Source organism: Podarcis vaucheri (genome assembly GCF_965113315.1).
Source record: "Podarcis vaucheri genome assembly, chromosome: 2".
Classification (NCBI taxonomy): domain Eukaryota; kingdom Metazoa; phylum Chordata; class Lepidosauria; order Squamata; family Lacertidae; genus Podarcis; species Podarcis vaucheri.
The window spans coordinates 121,825,660-121,852,906 of record NC_138760.1 but is presented as its reverse complement, the minus strand read 5'-3'; the positions used below and the strand labels follow the sequence as shown (position 1 = coordinate 121,852,906).

Sequence of the window (27,247 nt, the reverse complement as noted above, 5' to 3'; positions counted from 1 at the left end):
GCCATTTAAGGCTTTAAAGGTCAGCACTAACACTTTGAATTGGGCTCGGAAACATACTGGGAGCCAATGCAGATCTCTCAGGACTGGTGTTATGTGGTCCTTGCGGCCACTAAATGTTAACAAGCAGAAACCTGTGCAGGAATAGAGACAATACTGCTGATGTGAAAGAAAAATGTTTCATAAGAAACTATAAGAGAATTCAAGTGAGAACGCACGCGTGTTTGAATAAGCAGAAGATTGTACAGTGGTACCTCGGGTTACATACACTTCAGGTTACAGACTCCTCTTCTATTCTTCTCAATTACCGTATTTTTTGCACCATAACACTCACTTTTTTCCTCCTAGAAAGTAAGGGGAAATGTCTGTGCGTGTTATGGAGCGAATGCCTGCGGCTGGCGGGGGGGATCTGCTGCAGTCGTGAGCAGAGGATCCATGGTTCCCCTTCCTTCCCTCCTCCATGGTTACAAAGCATGGATCCACATGGATCCTCAGGATTTTTGCATTGGGCTACTCCAAACTCACTGTCAGATCACATGTCTGTGGCCACAGCATGGACCACAAAAATCATATATCCACTATTTTGTTTAGAATATTTTTTTCTTGTTTTCCTCCTCTAAAAACTACGTGTGTTATGGTCTGGTGCGTGTTATAGAGCGAAAAATACGGTATATGATTATGAAAGTAAAGTTCTTTTGAATAGCAAGAGTCTGGCCACTGTATAGTCTGTAAAAAGGAACTATCAACTAGAATAGCTATTTGGTTTCCTAGCTATGAGCTACTCTGTTACTTTGGATATCATAAAAATTCACAGACAGACTTTAATGTTGTATACAGTGTAAGGCTGGGGAATTGAGAGGTGGGGAGAGTGAGTGGGGGGGAGGGGTAGTACACTTTCATTATTTTGCGAAGTTCATATGAAAGGCGTTTGTGTCAGTGTGACATGGGTAGCTTCTCTTCCTATTCATTTATTAGTTTTCATTGGCAGTGAGAAAGATCGGGGGGCCCAGGGCACAGTTGGTTGCCTTCAGTTGACTGCAGTAAAGGTGGCGGAGACTGAACCATTTTGAGGACGTGAGTTGCAATTTGAAGAAGACGTGAGTTGCAATTTGAAGAAGACGTGAGTTGCAATTTGACATCATCTGGAGGGGCCACAGGTTACCCAACAGGTCCGTTTTCAGCGCCTTCACCTTCTCCTGGCTCAGCTGCCCTTGGAACTCCTCGGACTGAATGTGCTTTTGTCCTGTGGTGCCTCTGCAGGTGGGCCTTCTTCAGGACGGAGAGGGCCTCACCACAAATGAGGCACACAGGCATGCCTTTCAGCTCCACAAAGAATTTGTCGTGTGTCCATCTTTTTTGAAAATGCGGCACTCCAAATCTATCTTCCTCTTCTTGTGGACACATTGTGTCCAGAAACAGACAATTAGGCAGACGGAATTGTTCTAATATGGGTGTCCTATGCTGCCTATAGCCAGCCCTGGTCAGTAATGTGTGGGGATTTGGATCCAGAAAAGGAGCAGACAGGGAAAGGTTAAGTAGAATCTCACCCCCCCACACACACACCACCCTTAGGTGAGCTCAGCCTTCGCCTGCTTCATGACTCCACCTTGCATGAGAAGGCAGGATGGAGCTGCAGAAAACAGGAAGTGGTCCTTCAACCGGCCAGGACATCTCACCATCACAGACAGATCCAATCTCCTGCTGTGGAGTCAAGAGTGGCCCAGGGATGGCAGAGAGAGGAGGGGAAGGGGCCAGGGACAGAAGGAATGGCAGGGCTCCAGATGCCCCCTTGGACCCCTCCCCTGACACCAAGGGGAGCTTCTCTTCTGGGGCTGAAAGCATTGGGGCGGTTTGATTTTATCAGTATTGCAAGGAAGCATAGAAGGAAAGGTAAAAAACACCTATGCGGTTTATTAAAGTTTATTAAAATATCTGTGGTTTTCCCCCTGTGTGAGTTCGTTGATGTATTCTAAGTGCTACATATTGACTGTAGCTCTTTCCACATACAGTACATTTAAATGGTTTCTCCCCCGTGTGAGTTCGTTGGTGTATTCAAAGTCATCCACTATCACTGAAACTCTTTCCACATTCCATACATTTAAATGGTTTCTCACTCGTGTGAGTTCGTTGATGTATTCTAAGTGCTTGACTATGACTAAAACTCGTTCCACACTTCATACATTCAAATAGTTTCTCTCCTTTGTGAGTTTGTTGTTGTATCCTCAGTTTTTTTGTTCTTCCCAATGAATTGACAGGTGGCTCCATAGAATTCTGACCTTCATCTTCCTCACCTGTTTGGGAGTCTGGGAGGAAAGAGAATCCTGTTAGACTTTCAAGAAAGACAAAAAAGGAACTGAACACATGTCAATCCCTATCTGCACCTTCTCTCATTTTAACACCGTCTCCAATCTCCACTGTCCTTTCTAGGTTCCAATTTTTTGCAAAGCAGATGAGATAATGGCAAGAGCAACACCTGAGCACTCCATTCACACTTAATAAAGCATCATCATTTTATAATATAGATCTATGGTGGAATTAGCTTATTGGACACATCTCTGTATTTTTCTTTTTCAGGTGCGGAAATAATCTCATTCTCGAGTAACAGTATTTCCCTTGTGAAATAAGTAAAACTTAAGTGCTACATGTCACTGTAGAAATATTGCAATATATTGGGACCTAAGAAGAGCCTTCTGCATCAGGCAAAGGCCCACCTAGTCCAGCATCCTCTTCTCACAGAGGCCAACCAGATGCCTGTGGGAAACCGGCAAGCAGGACTGGAGCACAAGAGTCTTCTCTGCCTTCCTGTGCTTTCCAGAAACTAGTATCAAGAAGGATTATTGCCTAGGACCGTGAGGGCAGAGCAGAGACGTCAGTCTTATCCTTTTCTTCAAGCTATCCATGTTGCTGGCTCTCACTGTCTCCTGTAGGGTGGATTCCATAGATGAACTACGCTTCTGCTGATTCATCTTTGCAGCCCTTAAAGGCAGATAAATGTATTATGGCCTAAGCTTTTGTGGGCTGCAGTCTGACAAAGTGGACTCTTGACCAAGAAAGCTGGTGCCACTATAAACCTCTGAGTCTCTTTGTTGGCTTTGTGTACTTATTTTGAAATTTGCACCAAGGTTGTACCACAATATCTCCATGGAAGCTTAGGAACGGAGAAAATTACAGGGTGTCAGCTCCGTGAATATCAAGCCTCTTGTGCCTCCGCTGACAGAGCCTGAGAACGCAAGAGATGTGATTCGGTTGGAAGGTGAAGCAGGGGAGGAGCAGCCAAGCTGCAGCAGGGGCAAAGAACAAGAAGCAGGAAGAGGGGGTGCCGGCGGGGGGTGTGGCCACAGACTGTTATCTCCAGTTTGAGCTCTGACACAGAGCCCCCAAAATAGCCTGTCCAAAAAATCGTAGGCTCGAGAGAATCTGCGAGAAGAGGGGAAAAGAAAGCGAAAGTGGGGCCTTCTTTGCTGGAGGACTCGGCAACTGCAAGCTGGGATGAACAGGCCGAAGACTGAGCTCCACAGTGATTTATGAGTTTGAGATAATTACTACTGGAGTTGTCTCATGTCTGTGCGGGAGAACCAAGGGACACTAAAATTATTATCCCACTCACTCTCACAAACAACCCCAGTCTGTAAGATTGGCAAGTTTACACAATTTGCTTATAATACCAGACACTCTTGGACTTTATATGCCCAATCCTAATGTGCTGGTCCCGGGGGGGAGGTCACTAGCCTGGAGATAGTCCACAAAGTGCGAGGTGAGGTCCGAAACAGGGAGCCAGGCGGGGACAGGAACACTCGAAGTTCAGAAGCAGGAAGCCGGGCTGGGAACAGGAACACTCGAAGATCAGTAGCAGGAAGTCGGGCGGGGAACAGGAAGACTGGAGGAACAGGACTGGATGCTGGCCGAAACAGCTCTTCAATGACGACGTTGCTCCCACAACCTGGGACCGGGCTGACTGCCCTTTATCTTCTCTAAGGCCAGGGGCGGTCCTGGCCACCAGGAGCCCCGCCTCTCCGGGCCTTAAGGCGAGCACTCCTCCTGGGAGAAACTGTGCAATTTATTGATCGGGCGTGACCTGCTAATTCGTTTACGACCCAACTTAGCTCTTTACAGCGGTCCGGCGCGCTTCCCATCAGCTGCGCATTCTGCTCCGTTCAGTCACGCCTAGCAGAGTTAAACACAGCGGCAAAGCTGTCACGTAGCTTCAGACAGATACACAGAGTACCAGATAGTCCATTTACAGTTCTTTATTGCATCATTTCTCAGAAAACTCCAGGACTTCTCGCAGCCATGACAAACTGCGTCCTTCTCCCTCAAAGACCGAGAGGAACAGACAGAAAACTCCTCCCAGCTTCCAAAGCTGACGTCAGAATGTTGAGGCATCATGGGAACAACTTAACCTCTTAAGTTCCGACTCCCACACCCCCTCTTGCATCACATTCTGACAAGACCTGTGGAACAACCACATAACTCTCAGGTTCACACTGTGCGAAACTTACCCACGCACCTGTGGCCTGATACCTTTCAGGTGGAATACCCTTCGTTGTGCGACTTGACCGTCTGGGCACAAACTCAGATGTTTCCCTTGACACACCATCACCAGCAGGTGTGTCCTCAGCATCGCGGGATTCCCCCTCTGACTTATAACGACTTCGAATCCTCTCCATCACACTCACCGGAGAACTAGGCTCACTCTTGGCCTCTCTTTTAACAACTTGTGGAGATGCCCAACCCTGCTCCAAACCTTGGTCAGTGACCTGATCGTCATCAGCAGACTCAGCCTCTCCTTCCTCATCCTCAGAATCTTCCTGCTCTGAATCAGAAAGACATTCTGATAGAACATCACGCTTGACAGGAGCCTTTGACCTTTCATCCTGTTCGTAGAACTCAGCGTGTTTGCTGATCAGCAGCTTACTCTGATCACCTGATGGGAATGCAAACCTCCATGCACGCGCTGCTGGCTCATACCCACAGAAGACCATTTTCCGGAACTTGGATCCATCTGGCCCTTGCAAAGCCTTAGGCACCGGCACAGATGCGTCCGAACCAAACGTGCGCAGAAAATGAATCTGGGGTTTCCTGCCATGCAACAAACCAAAAGGTGTGTCACCTATCATTGAATTATAGGTACGATTCCAGGTGAAGCCCACATACCTGATTGCCTCTAGCCAAAACTTTGGTGGCAACCCAGAATCTGTCAGCAACACCTTTGCAGCCTTGACCAGAGCCTCACATCTAAGCTCTGCCACCCCCCTCTGATTGGGTGAAGTCACTGTGTGACGTATCCCTTTCTTGCGAAAGAACTTCTGCAAAGCAGATCCTGTAAACTGAGCACCTCTGTCACTGCTGACTGCTTGCACTTTGGTGGAGAACCTCAGTTCCACCTCCTCAATCCAACCTTTGATCAGTTGTGCTGCATCTTCCTTGGATTTAAGACCATGAGTCCAGGTGTTCTGCGTAAAGCTATCCTGCATCGTCAGCAGAAACCTGGCCCCTCCCAGACTTGGTTCCTTTACGGGACCCAATAGATCTATGTGAACCAGTTCAAAGGGTTTGGTGTGTACCCTCTCCACCTTTGGGTAACTGCACCCTTTTACCTTTGCCTGTCTGCATGCTTCACAATTTGTGACACATCCACATTCTACAATGTGACAACCTTTGGCGACCTCAGGCAGTGTCTGTAGTTCTTCTAAAGAACCATGAGCTGTCCTAGCATGCCAAACATGGGCACATGACACATGAGTGGGAACTGTAGCATGCAGGGCTTGTGCTTTTTCAACCTTCCCCTCACCCTCCAGAGGCGTTTTAAGAATGAAGAGATCATTCTGCCCCTTTTTAACCTTGGCAAGTATCCTCCCTCCTTTGGAGATTGTGCAGGCATTTTCCTCGAAGCAAACCTTAAACCCCTTCTTTAACAAATAAGGCACAGACAAAAGACAGTGGTGTATCCCTGGGACGGTACAACACTCCAACTGCTCCTGCAAAACAGAAACAGAAACAGTTGCAACGTTAGTTACATTTTTTTTTAATAATATTTTATTGTTTTTTTTCCCCCAGATAGAGATTATTCAACAAGTTATACAGAAAGCTTATGCATTTACAGAAAAAAGAAGAAAAAAGAAAGAAAAAGAAAAAAAATTGGTTATTTCCAAGCTTGTTCCAGTCCATTATCGAACTTCCCCACGTCTCCCCTGCATTGCATTCTTAACAAATAAAATTTCAACAAATTATATCCTTGTTTCATACGTTTCTTTCTTTTACCTTAAAGCTTACTTTTTGGTTTAAATTACTTATTGTCATATTACTTTAATCCGCCAATATACTTATCTTTCCACCCTTTAAACATTTATTCCTTTCATTAATTCATTATTTATTTTCATTGTCCTTCGCAACGTTAGTTACATTTTGCTTCTGTCCATTTGCGAAAAGTACAGTTTTCCCGACCGGAACTGCCCTGCAATTCCACATCTCGACAGCAGGGGTCTCTGGAATCAAATTGCAATTAGCTGCAGAGTCTATCACAAAACAAAACTCAGAGCCCTTCTCACAGCTGTCCTCAAACAATGCCAGACTGGCTGTTATTTGATAAGTCTCCTCCTGGTGTTTGTCACGTCCACCTGACTCAGTCCCACGCCTGGCTCCTCTCCCAGGCTGGCTGCCATGGAAACCCGACTGGTTCCCATGGGAGTTGACCTTGACAACATCCTGCCTTGCCTCCTTGCTCCGGTGAGGGCAATTGCGACGCAGATGTTCCGTAGAATTACAAACGTAGCACCGACGAGTGGAAAAACACTGGGGTGAGCTCTCAGCTAGCAAAGCTTCCGGGACACCAGCTCCGCCCCCTCTGAAACAGCACTTCCCCTTGGCATACACAGTGGAAACTTTTCCAAACTGGCTTTTGGGCTTCTCTGCCCCCCCGACACTTCCAACAGCACTCCGTGAGGCTGTAGGTTCAGGGCTTCTGGCTGAGCACTCGGCATCATCCTGCTCCTGGCCTCCTGCTGAGCTTTGACACAAACCCCTCAGCACATTCCAGGCTTCACAGGCCGCCTCAATGCCTTCCAAATACGGCAACAGCTTAGCGTGTACGCTTGCTCTCAACATGCAGATCTCAGCTCTCTCAGCTTTCTCTCTCTGCAGTTTCTCCTCCAGAAAAACAGACTGCAGCTTTCCTGCATCTCTGTCCACCAGCCCCGCAATTTTCGCAGCAGCCGGTTTGCCTGGGGACGGCTCTTTCTTGCATACTTCCCACAGGCCAGTTGCCCAAAACCAGGCTCTCACCCTTCTGACCCAGGTTTCTCACGACTGGGTGGTGAGCTCTTCAAGCTTCTCAAGCGGAGCTTCAAGCACCTCTTGGTCTTCTGCCATCTTCCCCCGGGGCCCAGCGTACTTACGTAAACAAACAGCCGCTCTCCACCTCCCGGTCTAGCAGATCAGCTCCTCCAGCTGAGATCGTCTGCCTCTCACAACTTCAGGCAGGACTCCAAGCTGGCTTCAGCGTCGTCGTCAGCTTGCCTTCAAACGTTAGGCACAGCTCCAAGCTCTCTGCAGCCTCTTCTCAGCTGGCTTTCTGTCCATGGTCTCCTGTTCTCCCAAGGCGCCCCAAGCTGTACTCACAAGTCACCAGCTCTTCCGGCTCCTGTCCGTGGAGAAACAATTCCCTGCTGCTCTTAGCACTGCAGCAACACAGCACAGCGTCTTTTCAGCCAGCTTGCTTGCCTCAGATACAGGCCTCCGCTCCCGTCAGCGGCACTGCCTCAGAACGCAGACTTCAAAGCATTCCGGCAGCCTCCAGCGACAGCTTTACAAGTGGTAATTAGGCTCCCATAACCTGTGCAATTTATTGATCGGGCGTGACCTGCTAATTGGTTTACGACCCAACTTAGCTCTTTACAGCGGTCCGGCGCGCTTCCCATCAGCTGCGCATTCTGCTCCGTTCAGTCACGCCTAGCAGAGTTAAACACAGCGGCAAAGCTGTCACGTAGCTTCAGACAGATACACAGAGTACCAGATAGTCCATTTACAGTTCTTTATTGCATCATTTCTCAGAAAACTCCAGGACTTCTCGCAGCCATGACAAACTGCGTCCTTCTCCCTCAAAGACCGAGAGGAACAGACAGAAAACTCCTCCCAGCTTCCAAAGCTGACGTCAGAATGTTGAGGCATCATGGGAACAACTTAACCTCTTAAGTTCCGACTCCCTCAGAAACCAGTTCCCTTCGCCTCTCTGCCCTAAGCCTCTGCAGTTCAGGAGAGGCCAAAGGGTTACTGGGCCCCGGGGAAGGCTCACCTGTAGACACTGAGTCCTCAAGCACCTCTGGGGCCAGAATGGTTTCACCTGGTGCCTGCTCCTGAGGATCTGGCACAGGTGCAAGCTCCTCAGAATCTAGGCCTTGCCCCAGTTCAGCCAGCCCTGGAGGTGGGGACTCCTGTGCCGGCTGGGATTCCTCCGGTTCACTCTCAGAATCGGGATCCCAGGCCATCACACCATCCCCCCTCCCAGGCCCCCCCTCAACCGAGGGTCTGGACCTGGCTTGCTGGGGTACGCCGCATGGAACTCTCGGAGGCAGGCAGGCACCTGGACGTTGGCCGCTGGTTCCCAGGAACGGTCCTCCGGTCCATACCCCTTCCAGTCTATGAGATACTGCAGCTTTCCCCTGAGGTATCGGGAGTCCAGAATGCGTTCCACCTCGTACTCAGGCTCTCCCTGAACCAAAACTGGCTGCGGTCGGGGACGGTTCGGGTGGAACTCGTCGGGTGGGGCCACCGGACTCAGAAGGGACCTGTGGAATACCGGGTGAACCTTCAGGGTTGCGGGCAACTGGAGACGGAATGCCACAGGCGAGACCTGGTTCACGATAGGGAATGGGCCGGTGAAACGGGCGTCCAGCTTCCGCGAAGGTCGAGAAGGGTGGAGGTGGCGAGTGGAGAGCCATACCAGGTCACCGACGTGGAGTTCCGGCCCCACCTGGCGGTGGCGGTCGGCCTGGACCTTGTATGCCTCCTTGGCCTGGCGCAGCTGCTCCATCAACAGCTGTTGCTGGGACTGAAGCTCCTGAAGCCACTCTGTCACCGCAGGGACCGCAGATGCCGGCAGCACATCCGGAAACAACCGTGGATGAAAACCGTAACTGGCCTGGAACGGGGTCTGCTGGGTGGACGCATTCACCGCGTTGTTGTAAGCGAACTCCGCCAATGCTAGGTGGTCGACCCAGTCATCCTGCTGGTAGCTGCAGTAACACCGGAGGTACTGTTCCAGCACCGCGTTCGCCCGTTCTGTCTGGCCATCAGTCTGTGGGTGGTAGGCAGATGAGAGACAGACCTCTGTTCCGAGGGCCTGGTGCAAAGCACGCCAAAACCGGGACGTGAACTGAACGCCACGGTCGGACACCACACACTCAGGTAGGCCATGCAGGCGGAAGACATGCTGAAGGTACAGCTGAGTGGTTTCCTTAGCTGACGGTACGGATGGGCAGGGGGCACAGTGCACCATCTTCGTGAAATGGTCAGAGAAAACTAGTAGGCAGGTGCAGCCACGAGACGGGGGAATCTCCACTACAAAGTCCAGAGAAACCGTGTGCCAAGGACGTGGTGGAACCGGCAACGTCTGAAGAAGGCCAGGGGGTCGCCCGGTAGGCCCCTTGGCCCGCCGGCAGACATCACAACCAGCGACGTAGCGAGCCACGTCAGCCTTCAGACGGGGCCACCAAAACTCACGGCTTACCAGATGGGTGGTCCGATACCGCCCAAAGTGCCCCGCTGCTGGAGCATCGTGGGTCATCCGGAGAACCTCAGCCCGCAGCGGCCCTGGCGGGATGTACAGGCGCCCGTGGTGCAGCAGAAGGCTCTGATGCAGGACCAGCCCTGGGTACTGAGGGCATGACACTTCGGCCAGTTCCTGGAGTCGTTCCTGGGCCCAAGCGTTGACCCGCTGCTGTTCCCGCACCCGAGCCTGCAGTGGCTCAGCCTCCTGGGTGGCCAGGAATGCAGCCGGTGGTAGGATCGTGGTGGGTACTGCCTGCTGTACCGTGTCTGCGTTGTCTTCAGGTTTCCGGGACAGGGCATCCGCCTTCTGGTTTTGGGAGCTAGGGATATAGCGGATCCGGAACTGGAACCGGGAAAAGAACAACGCCCACCGGACCTGCCTTTGGTTCAGCTTGCGGGTGGTCTGGAGGTACTCCAGGTTCCGGTGGTCGGTTCTCACCTCCACCGGGTGTCGTGCCCCCTCAAGATGGTGGCGCCAGACCTCAAAAGCCACCTTGATGGCCAGTAGTTCCCGCTCCCATACCGTATAGTTACGCTCCGCTGGCAGGAGCTGGCGGGAATAAAAGGCGCAGGGTAAGAGTGGCGCATCAGGTCCATACTGCTGAGACAAGACGGCACCGAGAGCCATACTGGAGGCATCGGTCTCTACCACAAAAGATCGAGAGGGGTCAGGATGTTGTAAGATCGGCGCTCTCTGGAAACAGGCCTTCAACCCCTGAAACGCCTCCTCTGCCTCGCTGTCCCAGGAAAACGGCGTCTTGGGGCGCAGTAGCCGGGTCAATGGGGTAGTGCGACAAGCGTAACCCACAATGAAGGTCCGGTAATAGTTGGCGAACCCCAGGAAACGCTGTAGGTCCTTGCGGTTCCGAGGTGCCGCCCATTCCCGAACCGCTGCCACCTTCCCAGGATCCATCTGCACCCTATCTGGAGAGAGTCGGTGACCCAGAAAGTCCACTGTCTGCTGATGGAACTCGCACTTGCTGAGCTTCGCATACAGGCGGTGCTCCCGCAAGCGCTGCAACACGGTCCGGACATGGCCCTCGTGGCGAGCCGGGTCACGGGAGAAAATCAAAATGTCATCCAGGTACACCACCACGTACTTGTCCAGCAAGTCCTGGAACACGTGGTTAATGTACCGTTGGAACACAGCGGGCGCGTTGCACAATCCGAAGGGCATAACCAGGTATTCGAACTGCCCGTACCGGGTCCCGAATGCTGTCTTCCACTCATCCCCGGCTCGGATCCTAATTAAATTGTAGGCCCCCCGGAGGTCAAGCTTGGTGAACATCTGCGCCCCTTGCACCCGCTCCAGCAACTCCGAGATAAGGGGCAAGGGGTACCGGTCCGGGATGGTAATGTTGTTCAGGGCCCGGTAATCATGGCAAAGGCGAAGCTCCCCACATTTCTTCTTAACGAAGAGTACTGGCGCAGCGGTGGGTGAGGTAGAAGGCCTAATGAACCCACGCTCCAGGTTCATGCGCAGGAAGTCCTGCAAAGCTTTGCACTCTGGCTCTGTTAGAGAGTATAAACTACTCACCGGCAGGGGCGCTCCGGGCTGGAGGTCTATGCCACAGTCAAAAGACCAATGCGGCGGCAGCTGGTCTGCCCCCCGTTCTTCGAACACGTCTTGGTAGTCCCGGTACACGGCTGGGAGCGTGGGCACTGCCTCCTCAATGGGTGTGGCCGCTAGCATCTCGGACAGAGCATGAGGGCATGGGTCTGGGAAGTGCACAGTCCGATTAACCCAGTCAATCTGAACATTGTGAGCCTCCAACCAGTCCATTCCAAGCACCAGGGGGAACCGGGGCATGGAGGCAATGTCCAAAGTTCGCACCTCCCGGTGCTGCTGGAGACACAGGACCAAGGGCTGGGTCTCCCGAGTGACGGCACCTGAACGCAGGAGCCGTTCGTCGATTGCCTCCACCTGTACCGGTTCTGGCTTGTTCTGAAGTGGCACCTGATGATGAGCGGCAAAGGCAGCGTCCATATAGGAGCGGGTTGCCCCCGAATCTACCAGAGCGTGGGTAAGAATCCAGGGCCCACCTGGAGGGTAGAGACGCACTGGAACCACGAGATGTCGCAACTCCACTGGTGAGGGCCCCTCTTGCATGGTTTGGGACCCCACGTTGCTAGGGCCTTCGGCTATCGAGGTTGGTGGTTTTCCTGCGACTGGCATTTTCCTGGGACAGGAACGGGCGTAATGTCCACTCCCACCACAGTAAAGACACAGGTTTCCCTCCCAACGCCGCGTCTTCTCCGAGGGGGAGAGGCGAGGTCGCACAGCCCCGAGCTGCGTTGGCTCGACTGGCAACTCGGCTGTGGGCGTGGACCTGTTGGGAAGGACAGGCGCTAGGAGCCGGGGGTGCTGGCGGTCCCGGGCCTGGCGACGGTCCTCCAACCGATCGTCTATCTGCAGGCTCCGCTGAATGAGGGCGTCCAGCGTGGTGGGACGGTCCATCATGGCCAACTGGTCCAGTATCTCGTCTGACAGACCCTCCAGATACTGGTCCTGTAGTGCAGAGTCATTCCAAGATAAGTCTTGTGCCAACAGCCGAAATTCTGTGGCGTAGGCGACGGCTGTGGACTTGTCCTGTCTCAACTGACGAATCGCCCGATTGGCTTGGCTCTCCTTCAGAGGGTTGCCAAACACAGACTCTAAGTGGTTACAAAATCCCACATAGTCCGTTAACAAAGGAGAGTCTTGCCGGAGCAGTGGCAAAGCCCACTTGGCTGCCTGGTCCTTTAACAAACTGATCAGAAAGTGCACCTTGGTGCGGTCGTCAGGGAAGTTCCGGGCTCGCCCCTGAATATACAACTTGGCCTGGGCGAAGAACATGGGAAAACTGACCAGGGTCCCATCAAATTTCTCTGGCAAAGCCACTGGGTACTTGCCTGGAGCTGGGGCGTCGGCCCCAGGATCTGTAAAGGCTTCCAACCGCTGCTGAAGCACCACAACCACATCGCTTAGCTGCTGAACGGTGTGGGTCAAGGCCCGGTTCTCCTGGGCCAATGCCACCAGCGCGGCTGCCTGGTCAGCCATGGCCTCTGGCTCTTCCCGAACGCACCCCAACGAAGGGGGAGTGCGGGAGAGGCAGGAGCAAACTGTGCTGGTCCCGGGGGGGGAGGTCACTAGCCTAGAGATAGTCCACAAAGTGCGAGGTGAGGTCCAAAACAGGGAGCCGGGCGGGGAACAGGAACACTCGAAGATCAGAAGCAGGAAGCTGGGCGGGGAACAGGAAGACTGGAGGAACAGGACTGGATGCTGGCCGAAACAGCTCTTCAATGACGACGTTGCTCCCGCAACCTGGGACTGGGCTGACTGCCCTTTATCTTCTCTAAGGCCAGGGGCGGTCCTGGCCACCAGGAGCCCCGCCTCTCCGGGCCTTAAGGCGAGCACTCCTCCTGGGAGAAACCAGTTCCCTTCGCCTCTCTGCCCTAAGCCTCTGCAGTTCAGGAGAGGCCGAAGGGTTACTGGGCCCCGGGGAAGGCTCACCTGTAGACACTGAGTCCTCAAGCACCTCTGGGGCCAGAATGGTTTCACCTGGTGCCTGCTCCTGAGGATCTGGCACAGGTGCAAGCTCCTCAGAATCTAGGCCTTGCCCCAGTTCAGCCGGCCCTGGAGGTGGGGACTCCTGTGCCGGCTGGGATTCCTCCGGTTCACTCTCAGAATCGGGATCCCAGGCCATCACACCTAAGTGTAGAGCCTCCAGCCACAGGAATCGTGTATCATGATAACTGGTCCTTTGTCCCTTAAGCCCACCAAACTGGGGAGCTGCATGCATTTATTGTGTTTTGATGCTGGTGGAATGTATCATTCTGACCCTGTCTATAAAAAATAAGAGTAATAGAAACAATTTAAATACATTAATTATAAATAATTATGCAAAGCATTTCATTCCCCTTCACCCATTTTTCAGGATTGGTGTGCAACATCATTATCATCAATTATTCCTGCCATTGAAATAACACCTAAGATTTCAAAGCCTGGAGGAAGAAAATCTGCCCCCACTACTTTAGGAAAAGGATTCAAGCAACAAAGAGCTGCTTTGCAGAAGGCCTCACCCCTTCCTTCTTCCTGTCAGGAACTTCCTTCCATTTGTCTCCTCCCCATCTTTTCCTCTTTCTCCCTCCACCATCCATCTGTCCCTGTCCCCATCTCCTCTCCCCTGGAACTCACCAGATTTCTCCAAGGGTCCTGGGAGGGAATGCTCAGAGGTTGTGGGGAGGGATGCGGGAGACTCCCATGGACTGCAAGAAGATCCAACCTATCCATTCTGAAGGAGATCAGCCCTGAGTGCTCACTGGAAGGACACATACTGAAGCTGAGGTTTCAATACTTTGCCCACCTCATGGGAAGAGAAGGCTCCCTGGAAAAGACCCCCCTGATGTTGGGAAAGATGGAGGGTACACGGAGAAGGGGACGACAGAGGACGAGATGGTTGGACAGTGTCCTCAAAGCTACGAACATGAGTTTGACCAAGCTGCGGGAGGCAGTAGAAGACAGGAATGCCTGGCGTGCTCTGGTCCATGGGGTCATGAAGAGTCGGACACAAATAAACGACTAAACAACAACAAACTTGCCAAATGAACCTTATATTGGCCCGTTTGACAAGACCAGCTACCATGTTTGAGTTGTTGTTGTTTTTTTGGGGGGGAGGGGAAAGGCTTAAGCATAATTTTGGGAGGCAGCAAATGGTCACATTTATTTATTTATTTATAATAATATTTATTAAGGTTTTAAAGGTTACAAAAAGAAAAAATAATAACATCATATTAAACAACATCAAAAACAACACATCATAATAAGAAAAGAAAAAAAGAAAAAATACAAAAACAGAAAAATAAAGTCCATTAAAAAAATAACACATCGAATCTTCCTATAACTTATCATTTGTTAGCTTGTTTTCTTGACCTCCTCACACCTCCCTTTTTTGTATTCTAGTTCAGTTAACTATTTCAGCAAATCCTTTCCATCTTTTACAATTTTTGTCCTGTAATTTATCTTAATATGATATAACTTTACTTTCCCTCGTTTCACCAATTAACAGTCTATTTTTTCCTAATCCTTTATAACATTTCTGCTAAAACCACATAAGTTCATTCCAATATCTTTCTAACATTCATTAATTTTACAATGTTTCTGTAAATAGTCTTTAAATTTCTTCCAATCTTCTTCCACCAACTCTTCTCCCTGGTCTCGGATCCTGCCAGTCATTTCCGCCAGTTCCATATAGTCTATCACCTTCATCTGCCATTCTTCCCTGGTGGGTAGATCTTGTGTCGCAAATGGTCACATTTAAGACCTGTGGAATCGGTTATCTGTCACATGAGAAACAAGGCCTGATTCCCGCCCCCGCCCCTTAATCCTCTCTAGCTATTTGCTGATCCATCAACCCTGATGGAACTAAAAATATTCCTAGTTCCCCGAATTCCTGTCAAAACTATCCCAAGGTGGTGTCAACCATAAATTTTCTCTACTATTTTGAACACATCAGATGAATTGATTCAAATCAATATTCATAAGCATGGAAATGAAAATGCTCCCCTAAGTTTCCTTGGTTGTCCACTTCCAATCTCAGCTCTTGGCAGACTGTTTCTGAACTGGGAGGCATTGGCTGGTTCCTGTCACCTGACAGCTGGAGGTTTCCAGAGAGAGAGTGCAGAGTGCTGAGGAACCAGACTTCAGCTAGAGTTCAACAACACAGGTGCTTGCTATATGCAATTTGGAGACAAAGAATCCTTTATTTTCAGTCAGAGTCAGAATTATTTCCTGTCTTCTTACCTATGAATTACATTTCTGTTCCACACTCCCCTCATCAAGCCCACCACAAGATATATTGCTTTCACGCACACAGCAACCCTGCGAGGGAGGTTTCGCATAAAGATGGTGACCAGCTTTAAGTCGCCCAATCGGCTTCACGACTGAGGAGGGATTTAAATGTCCCCGGCATGTGTGGACCTAGATCCTTGGACTCCAGCTCCCATGAGCCCCAGCCAGCGTGGCCAACGGCTAAAGAAGACGTGAGTTGCAATATCACATCATCTGGAGGGGCCACAGGTTACCCAACAGGTCCGTTTTCAGCGCCTTGACCTTCTCCTGGCGCAGCTGCCCTTGGAACTCCCTTGTACTGAATGTGCTTCGTCCTGTGGTGCCTCTGCAGGTTGGCCTTCTTCAGGACGGAGAGGACCTCACCACAAATGAGGCACACAGGCATGCCTTTCAGCTCCACAAAGAAATAGTCGTGTGTCCATCTTTTTTGAAAATGCCGCACTCCAAATCTATCTTCCTCTTCTTCTGGAAACATTGATTGTGTCCAGAAACAGACAATTAGGCAGATGGAGCTGTTCGAATATGGGAGTCCTATGCTGCCTTTAGCCAGCCCTGGTCAGCAAAGTGTCTGCAGCTCTTTGAGCCATTGAAGTTTCTGAGCTCTGTTTAAAGGCAGCCCCAGGTAGAGTGTGTTAAAGTAACTCCTACGCAATGTGGCACCAGACTGCTTTCTTTTTTTGTAATTATCTGTTTGTTTTAAATTCTATAGCTTAAATTCTCTTGATGCTTCTTTTTTTGAGAAGGGCCTCTTACGGTCACAAAGCAGTGATTTTCAGTGCAGCTCCTTAACACTGATTGCGCCCTCACAAAGCCCCTTTTTGTGTGGGGATTTGGATCCAAAAAAGGAGCAGACAGGGAAAGGTTAAGCAGAATCCCACCCACCCACTGCGCCACCCTTAGGTGTGCACAGCCTTCGCCTGCTTCATGACTCCACCTTGCATGAGAAAGAAGGATGGAGCTGCAGAAAACAGGAAGTGGTCCTTCAACCGGCCAGGACATCTCACCATCACAGACAGATCCAGTCTCCTGCTGTGGAGTCAAGAGTAGCCCTGGGATGGCAGAGAGAGGAGGGGAAGGGGCCAGGGACAGAAGGAATGGCAGGGCTTCAGATGCTCCCTTGGACCCCTCCCCTGACACCAAGGGGAGCTCCTCTTCTGGGGCTGAAAGCATTGGGATGGTTTGATTTTATCAGTATTGCAAGGAAGCATAGAAGGAAAGGTAAAAAACACCTATGCAGTTTATTAAAGTATCTGTGATTTTTCCCGTGTGAGTTCGTTGATGTCTTCTAAGTGCTCCATATTCCACATTCAATACATTTTCATGGTTTCTCCCCTGCATGAGTTCGTTGGTGTATTCTAAGTTTCCCACTTTCACTGAAACTCTTTCCACATTCAAAACATTTAAATGGTTTCTCCCCTGTATGAGTTCGTTGGTGTACTCTAAGGCTCCCACTTGTACTGAAGCTCTTTCCACATTCCATACATTTAAATGGTTTCTCCCCTGTGTGAGTTCGTTGGTGTCTTCTAAGTGATCCCCTTTCACTGAAGCTCTTTCCACATTCAATACATTTATATGGTTTCTCCCCTGTGTGAGTTCGTTGGTGTATTCTAAGTGATCCCCTATCACTGAAGCTCTTTCCACATTCCATACATTGAAATGGTTTCTCCCTCGTGTGACTTTGTTGGTGTCTTCTAAGTTTCGAACTTGTACTGAAGCTCTTTCCACATTCAATACATTTAAATGGTTTCTCCCCTGTGTGAGTTCGTTGGTGTATTTTAAGTGATCCACTATCACTGAAGCTCTTTCCACATTCAATACATTTAAATGGTTTTTCCCCTGTATGAGTTCGTTGGTGTATTCTAAGTGCTCCACTATCACTGAAGCTCTTTCCACACTCAAAACATTCAAATGGTTTCTCCCCTGTGTGAGTTCGTTGGTGTATTCTAAGTGCTGCGCTTTTGCTGAAACTCTTTCCACATTCAACACATTTAAATGGTTTCTCCCCTGTATGAGTTCGTTGGTGTATTCTAAGTGTATCATTTCGACTGAAACTCTTTCCACATTCAATACATTCAAATGGTTTCTCCCCTGTGTGAGTTCGTTGGTGTATTCTAAGTGCTCCACTTATGCTGAAACTCTTTCCACATTCAATACATCTAAATGGCTTCTCCCCTGTGTGAGTTCGTTGGTGTATTCTAAGTGCTCCACTATCACTGAAGCTCTTTCCACATTCCATACATTTAAATGGTTTCTCCCTCGTGTGACTTTGATGGTGTCTTGTAAGTCTCCCACTTGTACTGAAGCTCTTTCCACATTCAATACATTTAAATGGTTTCTCCCCTGTGTGAGTTCGTTGGTGTATTTTAAGTGCTCCACTAACACTGAAGCTCTTTCCACACTCAAAACATTTAAATGGTTTTTCCCCTGTGTGAGTTCGTTGGTGTATTCTAAGTGCTTCATTTTGACTGTAGCTCTTTCCACACTCAAAACATTCAAATGGTTTCTCCCCTGTGTGAATTCTTTGGTGTATTCTAAGATTTCCACTATCACTGAAGCTCTTACCACACTCCACACATTTAAATGGTTTCTCCCCTGTGTGAGTTCGTTGGTGTATTCTAAGTGCTCCACTTATGCTGAAACTCTTTCCACATTCAATACATCTAAATGGCTTCTCCCCTGTGTGAGTTCGTTGGTGTATTCTAAGTGCTCCACTATCACTGAAGCTCTTTCCACATTCCATACATTTAAATGGTTTCTCCCTCGTGTGACTTTGTTGGTGTCTTGTAAGTCTCCCACTTGTACTGAAGCTCTTTCCACATTCAATACATTTAAATGGTTTCTCCCCTGTGTGAGTTCGTTGGTGTATTCTAAGTGCTCCACTATCACTGAAGCTCTTTCCACACTCAAAACATTCAAATGGTTTCTCCCCTGTGTGAGTTCGTTGGTGTATTCTAAGTGCTGCGCTTTGGCTGAAACTCTTTCCACATTCAACACATTTAAATGGTTTCTCCCCTGTATGAGTTCGTTGGTGTATTCTAAGTGTATCATTTCGACTGAAGCTCTTTCCACATTCAATACATTCAAATGGTTTCTCCCCTGTGTGAGTTCGTTGGTGTATTCTAAGTGCTCTACTTATGCTAAAACTCTTTCCACATTCAATACATCTAAATGGTTTCTCCCCTGTGTGAGTTTGTTGGTGTATCCTAAGTGCTCCACTATCACTGAAGCTCTTTCCACATTCAAAACATTCAAATGGTTTCTCCCCTGTGTGAGTTCGTTGGTGTATTCTAAGTTTTCCACTTTCACTGAAGCTCTTTCCACATGCCGTACATTTAAATAGTTTCTCTCCTTTGTGACTTTTTTGTTGTATCCTCAATTTCTTTGTTTTCCCCCATAAATTCACAGGTGGCTCCATAGAATTCTGACTTTCATCTTCCTCACCTGTTTGGGAGTCTGGGAGGAAAGAGAATCCTGTTAGACTTTCAAGAAAGACAAAAAGGGAACTGAACACCTGTCCATCCCAATCTGCACCTTCTCTCGTTGTAACACCTTCATTCTCCACTGTCCTCTCTAGGTTCCAAATTTTTTGCAAAGCTGATGAGACAGTGGCAAGAGCAAAACATGATCACTCTATTCAAACTTAATAAGGCAGCATCATTTTATAATACAGATCTATGCTGAAACTGATTTTTTAGACACATCTCTATTTTTATTTCTCAAGCGAATGATCTCAGGCTTGAGTAACAGTGTCTCCCATGTGAAATAAGTGAAACTTAAGTGCTACATTTAACTGTAGAAATATTGCACTATATTGGAACCTAAGAAGAGCCTGCTGGATCAGGCAAAGGCCCACCAATCCAGCATCCTCTTCTCACAGAGGCCAACCAGATGCCTGTGGGAAACCGGCAAGCAGGACTGGAGCACAAGAGTCTTCTCTGCCATCGTGTGCTTTCCAGAAACTAGTATCAAGAAGGATTATTGCCTAGGACCACAAGGGCAGAGCAGAGATGTCAGTCTTATGCTTTTCTTCAAGCTATCCAAGTTGCTGGCCGTCACTGTCTCCTGTAGGATAGATTCCATAGATGAACTACGCTTCTGTTTATTCATCTTTTGCAGCCCTTAAAAGCTGATAAATGTATTATGGCCTAAGCTTTTGTGGGCTGCAGTCTGACAAAGTGGACTCTTGACCAGGAAAGCTGGTGCCAGTATAAACCTCTGAGTCTCTTTGTTGGCTTTGTGTACTTATGTTGAAATTTGCACCAAGGTTGTACCACAGTATCTCCATGGAAGCTTGGGAACGGACAAAATTACAGGGTGTCAGCTCTGTGAATCTCAAGCCTCTCGTGCCTCCGCCGACAGAGCCTGAGAACGCAAGAGATGTGATTCGGTTGGAATGTGAAGCAGGGGAGGAGCAGCCAAGCTGCAGCAGGAGGAAAGAACAAAGAGCAGGAAGGGGGGGTGCCGGGGGGGGCACAGACTGTTAGCTCCAGTTTGAGCTCTGGCACAGGGACCCCAGAAATAGCCTGTCCAAAAACTCTTAGGCTCGAGAGAATCTGCGAGAAGAGGGGAAAAGCGAGCGAAAGTGGGGGCTTCTTTGCTGAAGGACTCGGCAACTGCAAGCTGGGATGAACAGGCCGAAGACTGAGCTCCACAGTGATTTATGAGTTTGAGATAATTACTACTGGAGTTGTCTCATGTCTGTGCGGGAGAACCAAGCCTTTACACAGGGGCGCTAAAATTATTACCCCACTCACTCTCACAAACAACCCCAGTCTCTAAGATTGGCAATTTTGCACAATTTGCTTATAATACCAGACGCTCTTGGACTTTATATGCCCAATCCTAAGTGTAGAGCCTCCAGCTCCAGGAATTGTGTATCATGATAACGGGTCCTTTGTCCCTTAACCCCACCAAACTGGGGAGGTGCATGCATCTATTGTGTTTTGATGCTGGTGGAATGTATGATTCTGACCCTGTCTATAAAAAATAAGAGTAATAGAAACAATTTATGTACAGACTTCCGGTTCGGCGCCAGCGCTAATGGCTGCTCCCTCTCCGAGCTCCGGAGAGAGGACGGCTCTGCGAGTTCGGGTCTGACCCGCTACGGCAAGCGGGGGACCCCTAAAATCACAGGAACGGAGCCTGTGAACAAGGAGATTCGGTGGGCACCCGAAGCGCCCCCCTTTACCGCAGAAAGAGCCTTTTTAAAGGCTCCGGAACGACAACGGGGAGCGCGGTGCTGAGAATCGCTACCCAGCCCGCAGGGTGAAGCCGCGTCGCCATTAGTGGAGAGCGCCGATTCCTTCCTGAATAATCTGGACAAAAAAGACCCGTGAGTAAGATCGAACCTCTATTCGTGTCAAAACTACTTGAAATTGGGCTGAAAACGGGAAAGGCGAAAATTAAGGAAGTCTGCCTTCCCCCGACTGCATGACAATTAAAGCAACGAAAGTTACTAAGCTGCATCCGTATGGGATATTGTTTTTTAACTGCTTGAATCCGGCATTTGGACTCTGACTATCCCCTCTAGCTTGCAGGGCAGAGGGGAGGAAAAAGTGACTTTATAAGCTGCATGATCAATTTAAAGGAAAAGGAAATTCTCTGCAGCCTCCAACCTGGCACAAACTGCTTATAAGACAAAGGAACACTGAACTGACTCTAGATTCCTGTGAAAGTAACAAAGTGGAAGTCTTATTGCTTACTTGTTACAAAGTTTTGGGACTCTGTGGCTACAACATATCAGGGAAGGCTGGGACTGTACCTATTGGGAAAGTGTTGCAATATACATATAGAAGCCTCCTGATATGTTTGCTTTTTAAATACTCTTTGTCTTTGTTTGTGGACATTTTGATTTGCTCCCTCTAGAGGGTAAATTAAAAGTTGCTACACCTTGGGACAGTGGAATTTTCCTTTAGGAGAAGGCTCCCGTGGGAAACGACCTTGGGATATGAGTGGCCCAGCAGACGAGATAAGCACGAGAGCCAAGACAAGGCAACATCAACAACAGCTACAGCAACAAAAGAAAAGAGGCTCGATCTCAGGTATAACCCCTACAGTGACAACAGGACAAGAAAAAGGCACAGCAGTCTCCATGGATGCAGTGTCGCAAGCCCTTCTTAAGATAAACCAGTCTCTGGAGAATCTAACAAAGCAGACGGCAGAAAATACCAAGAAATTGACAGAGAATTCACAGAAATTGACAGATTTAACAACAAGACTTGACCTGAATACAGAATCTATAAACAGGCTTACGCAAGAAAATTCTGCTACACGCCAAATTGCGGAGGAAGCTAGAACTATTGCTGGAGAGACTCAAGAAAAATTAGAACCGATTGCCAGGAAGGTCCATGACCACGATGCAACTCTGGCATTGTGGGAACTACAAAGAAAAGAAAGGAATTTGAAATTACGATCAATTCCAGAGGACGAAGGAGACAATCTTACGGACTTCTTAACGCAAGAGTTTGCTGACGCCTGGGAAGATCTAGAGGAAGACGAATTTAAAATCATAACAGCATTTAGATTGGGCAAAAGACAGAACAGAAAGGCACCGAGAGACTGTTTGATTACCTTGAGATCGAAGGAGGAAAGAGACAAAATTTTAAGACTGCATTTTGAAAAAACCTTACAAATCGGGAACTCACCGATACAGATCTTTAAAGATATTCCTAAACACATTTTGGACTTGAGAGCTTCTTATAAGGATTTGGTCTACCTGCTGAAGAAGAACACCATTCTTTTCAGGTGGGAATTTCCACAGGGATTGTCTTTTGATTACAGGGGGAAGAAGGTGAAAATAAAGACGATACAGGATAAAGACAGGTTCTTGCAAAGAAATCAAGAAGATTTACAGAAAGGAACTGTAGACCCAATTGTTGAGCAAAAGAGTGTAATAGACATCTTGAACCTCTCGTTTGGACAGAACCTTCCACCACCAACAGAGGAGGAACAACAATTGGGAGCTGTTGGAGGAATACCAGAAAAATAACAAGATGGCCCTGCAATTCCTTAGTTGGAATTGTAATGGGATGAACATGCCTTTGAAGAGACGACAAGTATTCCATATTTTGTACAGAGAACAACTGGACTTGATTTGCTTACAGGAAACTCATATAACTAGAGCTCACAGGAGACTGCTTATGAATAAAAGATTGGGACAAGAATTTATTTCGTCGGACAAAGTAAAAAAAAGAGGAGTTGTGATTTATGTAAAAGAGAAGTGGGCTCCAAAAATGATGTTCAAAGATGAACAAGGAAGATATTTAGCGGTGGAGATACAGGTACAAGGAGAAAAATTTTTGATAATTGGGATCTATGCACCAAATGAAGGTAAAGCAGAATTCTTCAAAAAACTTCATGAGACTTTGATGGACTATTTGGAATATAATATGATAATCATGGGAGATATGAATGGTGTAGTTTCTACAAACATGGACAAGACACAAAGACTGACACTTACTAAAGAAGGGAGACTCCCGAAGACCTTCTTTGAAATGACTGAAAATATGGACTTAATAGACATCTGGAGAACAAGGAACCCTCTTGAAAGAGAGGGAACCTTTTTCTCCCAAGCAAAGATGACCTGGACCAGAATCGACCAAATATGGGTTACTAGTGGAATGGCTCCGAAGATTAAGAAGGTAGAAATCTGCCCAAAAACCTGCTCCGACCATAACGCCGTGAAGATGGAAATGAAATTTACAACAACTGGTCAGTTTAGATGGAGAATGAATGACACCCTGTTTCGAGATAGAGAGATCCACACGAAGGCCCAAAAAACTCTAAAGGACTATTTTGAAATTAATCTAAAGGGCGATGTGGAAAAAAGAGTGATCTGGGACGCAAGTAAAGCTGTGATGCGAGGATTTTTGATTCAACAAAATTCAATAAAGAAGAGAAAGCAGAATGAGAAAAAGGAAAAAATTTTGGAAAAGATAAAAGAAGGAGAGAAAAAATTAAGATTAAAACCAAAGTCCCAGGAGATTTTGAGGGAGATTAAGTTATATCAAACACAATATATGGAATTGATGAACCAAGAGATAGAGTGGAAAATAAAGCAAATGAAACAAAAGACATTTGAGTCGGCAGACAAATGTGGTAAACTTTTGGCATGGCAACTAAAGAAAAGACAGAAATTAAATACAGTTACAAGTTTAGAAGTGGAAGGGAAGATTATATCTAAACCCAATGAGATAAGAAATTGTTTTGTGAGCTATTTTAAAAAACTTTATTCTCAAGGATCACAAAATGAAGAGGACATAGATAAATTCCTTAACAAATTTGGATTACAGAAAATCTCTCATCAAAGCAAGATGGATCTAAACCAGAGAATTACAGAACAAGAGATAGAGGGTGCCATTCAGGACATGCAATTGGGCAAATCTCCAGGGCCAGACGGACTGACTTCCAGATATTACAAATCTTTAAAGGAATGGCTGATACAACCGTTAAAGGACGTCTGTAACGAGATCTTAGAGGGAAAAAGGGCACCCGAATCGTGGAAAGAAGCATATATTTCACTCATACCAAAGACAGAGACTGAAAAGACTCAACTGAAGAACTACCGCCCAATTTCGTTACTCAATGTGGATTACAAAATTTTTGCAGACATTTTAGCAAAAAGATTTAAAAGAGTACTGATGGAGAAGATTCACAGAGACCAAGCAGGCTTTCTCCCAAAGAGACACCTCTCAGACAATGTTAGGAATATAATAGACATTTTGGAAAAGTTAGAGGTGAACATAAATACTAAAGCAGTTTTGATATTTGTGGATGCGGAGAAAGCCTTTGACAATATTTCTTGGAGTTTTATGAAAAAGAATCTTCATGGGATGGGGGTAGGACAAGGATTTGAGAATGGTGTGGGTGCAATATATTCCGAACAAAAAGCTAAATTGATTGTGAACAATGTAATAACTGAGGAACTTAAGATAGAAAAAGGAACACGACAGGGGTGCCCAATTTCTCCATTGTTTTTTATTTCGGTCCTGGAGGTGTTGCTGAACATGATTAGAGAGGACCAGCAAGTTAAAGGTGTAAAGGTCGGAGCCAAACATTATAAGTTAAGAGCGTTTGCAGATGACCTTGTATTGACCTTGCAAGAGCCAAACACTAGTACAAAAAGAGTGTTGGAAATAATCCAACAATTTGGACAGGTAGCTGGATTTAAATTGAATAAACAAAAAACTAAAGTCTTAGGGAAAAACCTAACAGATATGGAGAAGAATAAGTTTCAAGAAGAGACAGGTTTGATGGTGGTCAAGAAGGTGAAATATCTAGGGGTTAATTTAACATCTAAAAACTTGAATTTGTATAAGGACAACTATGAAAAATGTTGGTCAGAAATTAAAAAAGATCTAGAAATATGGTCAAATTTGAGATTGTCAATGTTAGGCCGAATTGCAGTGATTAAGATGAATGTATTGCCTAGAATGTTATTCTTATTTCAAACTTTGCAGATTATTGACAAGATGGACTGTTTCAAGAGGTGGCAGAAAGACATTGCGAAATTTGTCTGGCAGGGCAAAAAGCCCAGAATAAAATATAAAATACTAACAGATGCAAAAGAAAGAGGGGGATTTGCCCTGCCGGACTTAAAATTGTACTATGAAGCAGCAGCATTCTGCTGGCTGAAAGAGTGGATGCTCCTCGAGAATACAGATACCTTGGACTTAGAAGGTTTCAATAATGCATTTGGTTGGCATGCATATCTATGGTATGACAAAATCAAAGTGCATAGTGCCTTTAAAAATCATATTGTTAGGAAAGCGTTGTTTAATGTTTGGATGAGATATAAAGATCTGTTGGAAAACAAAACCCCTAGATGGTTGTCTCCTTTAGAGGCTAAGGCACACAAGAAAGTCAATATGGAGGTCGGATGGCCAAAGTATTGTGAGATTTTAGAACAGGATGGAGAGAAACTGAAATTAAAGAGCCATGAAAAACTAAAACCCAAAGTACAAGATTGGCTCCACTATTATCAAATAATGGAGGTTTTTAAACAAGACAGGAAAATTGGCTTCCAGGTGGAAAAATCAAAACTTGAGACAGAATTGTTAGAACCCAATACTAAGAATTTGTCAAGAATGTATAACCTGCTGTTGAAATGGAATACACAAGATGAAACAGTTAAATCAGCTATGATTAAGTGGGCACAGGACATTGGTCATAATATTATGTCTGCTGACTGGGAAAGGTTGTGGAACACCGGTATTAAATTTACGGCATGTAATGCCTTAAAGGAAAACGTGATGAAAATGATCTATAGGTGGTACATGACCCCAGTTAAGCTAGCAAAAATTTACCATTTGCCTGATAACAAATGTTGGAAATGTAAGGAAACTGAAGGTACTTTTTATCATCTTTGGTGGACATGCCCGAAGATTAAGGCTTTCTGGGAAATGATATATAATGAAATGAAAAAGGTATTTAAATATACCTTCCTTAAGAAACCAGAGGCCTTTCTCTTGGGCATTGTCGGCCAATTGGTGCCAAAAAAGGATAGAACTTTTTTCATGTATGCAACAACAGCAGCAAGAATACTGATCGCAAAGTATTGGAAGACACAAGACTTACCCACCTTGGAAGAATGGCAGATGAAAGTGATTGACTATATGACATTGGCGGAAATGACGAGCAGAATTCGTGACCAGGGAAAGGAGATTGCGGAAGAAGACTGGAAGAAATTTAAGATTTATCTTAAGGACTATTATAAACTTGATGAATCTTAGAATGTCGAGATTTTACAGAGAGAAAGGGTTGCAGTAATATAAGATTAGATTAAGAAAGGACTATGACGAATTAGGACGGGAAAAAACATTTACAAGTTGCTATAAAAATTTGGACATGAGGATGCAGAAAGGGGAGGTATGGGGAAGTCCGAGGAAAGAAGTTTATGAAAGGACATTATGAAATTATACTTGTTTGTTTGTCTTTTTTTATGTTTGTTTGTTATAAAAACTTTTGTAAAACCAATAAAAATTTTATAAAAAAAAAAGAAACAATTTATGTACATTAATTATAAATAATTATGGGAAACATTTCCATCCCACTTCACCCATTTTTCAGGATTGGTGTGCAACATCATTACCATCAATTATTCCTGCCGTGGAAATAACACCTAAGATTTCAAAGCCTGGAGGAAGAAAATCTGCCCCCACTACTTTAGGAAAAGGATTCAAGAAACAAAGAGCTGCTTCGGAGAAGGCCTCACCCCTTCCTTCTTCCTGTCAGGAACTTCCTTCCATTTGTCTCCTCTTCATCTTTTCCTCTTTCTCCCTCCACCATCCGTCTATCCCTGTCCCCATCTCCTCTCAACTGGAACTCACCAGATTTCTCCAAGGGTCCTGGGAGGGAATGCTCAGAGGTTGTGGGGAGAGATGCGGGAGACAGCCTGACCAGGTCAACCGTCCATCTTCCTCCTTCCATCCTGCCCAGGGTTGCAGGTTCAGTCTCAGCGAGGTTTGCAGGTTCAGCTTCTTGAGGAGCGCAGAATCCAGAGCAAGTTGCAGCTTCCTGGGAGGGAGGGAAGAAGAAGCCAAGGGAGTCTGAGAGCCCCTGCAGGGATTCTCCTGCCCAAGACATTCTGCTGCCCCTGGAGAAGCCCCAATTGGGCACCCCCTTCCCAAGATCCCCCACCCATTTTCAAACACCTTT

The 27,247-nt window shown here is 47.2% G+C and overlaps 2 protein-coding genes across 4 annotated transcripts in view; both read right to left on the bottom strand.

Moving 5' to 3' along the window:
- LOC309524920 (uncharacterized protein) overlaps positions 1-27,247 on the bottom strand; it is a 200,066-nt gene that overhangs the window by 156,481 nt on the left and 16,338 nt on the right. The window lies entirely within an intron of this gene.
- LOC309524617 (uncharacterized protein) overlaps positions 1-27,247 on the bottom strand; it is a 72,660-nt gene that overhangs the window by 41,745 nt on the left and 3,668 nt on the right. Inside the window, exons 3-4 of one of the 3 annotated variants that reach the window (XM_082209379.1) lie at positions 26,920-27,106; positions 15,485-19,045 (exon numbers count right to left, since the gene is read on the bottom strand). The exons of the other annotated variants lie outside the window; for them this stretch is intronic. Of the exons in view, the coding sequence (XP_082065505.1) occupies positions 16,911-19,045; positions 26,920-27,106 (2,322 nt within the window). The 3' untranslated portion in view covers positions 15,485-16,910. Of the gene's footprint in view, positions 1-15,484; positions 19,046-26,919; positions 27,107-27,247 lie in introns of those variants that run through there. 3 annotated transcript variants of the gene reach the window in all.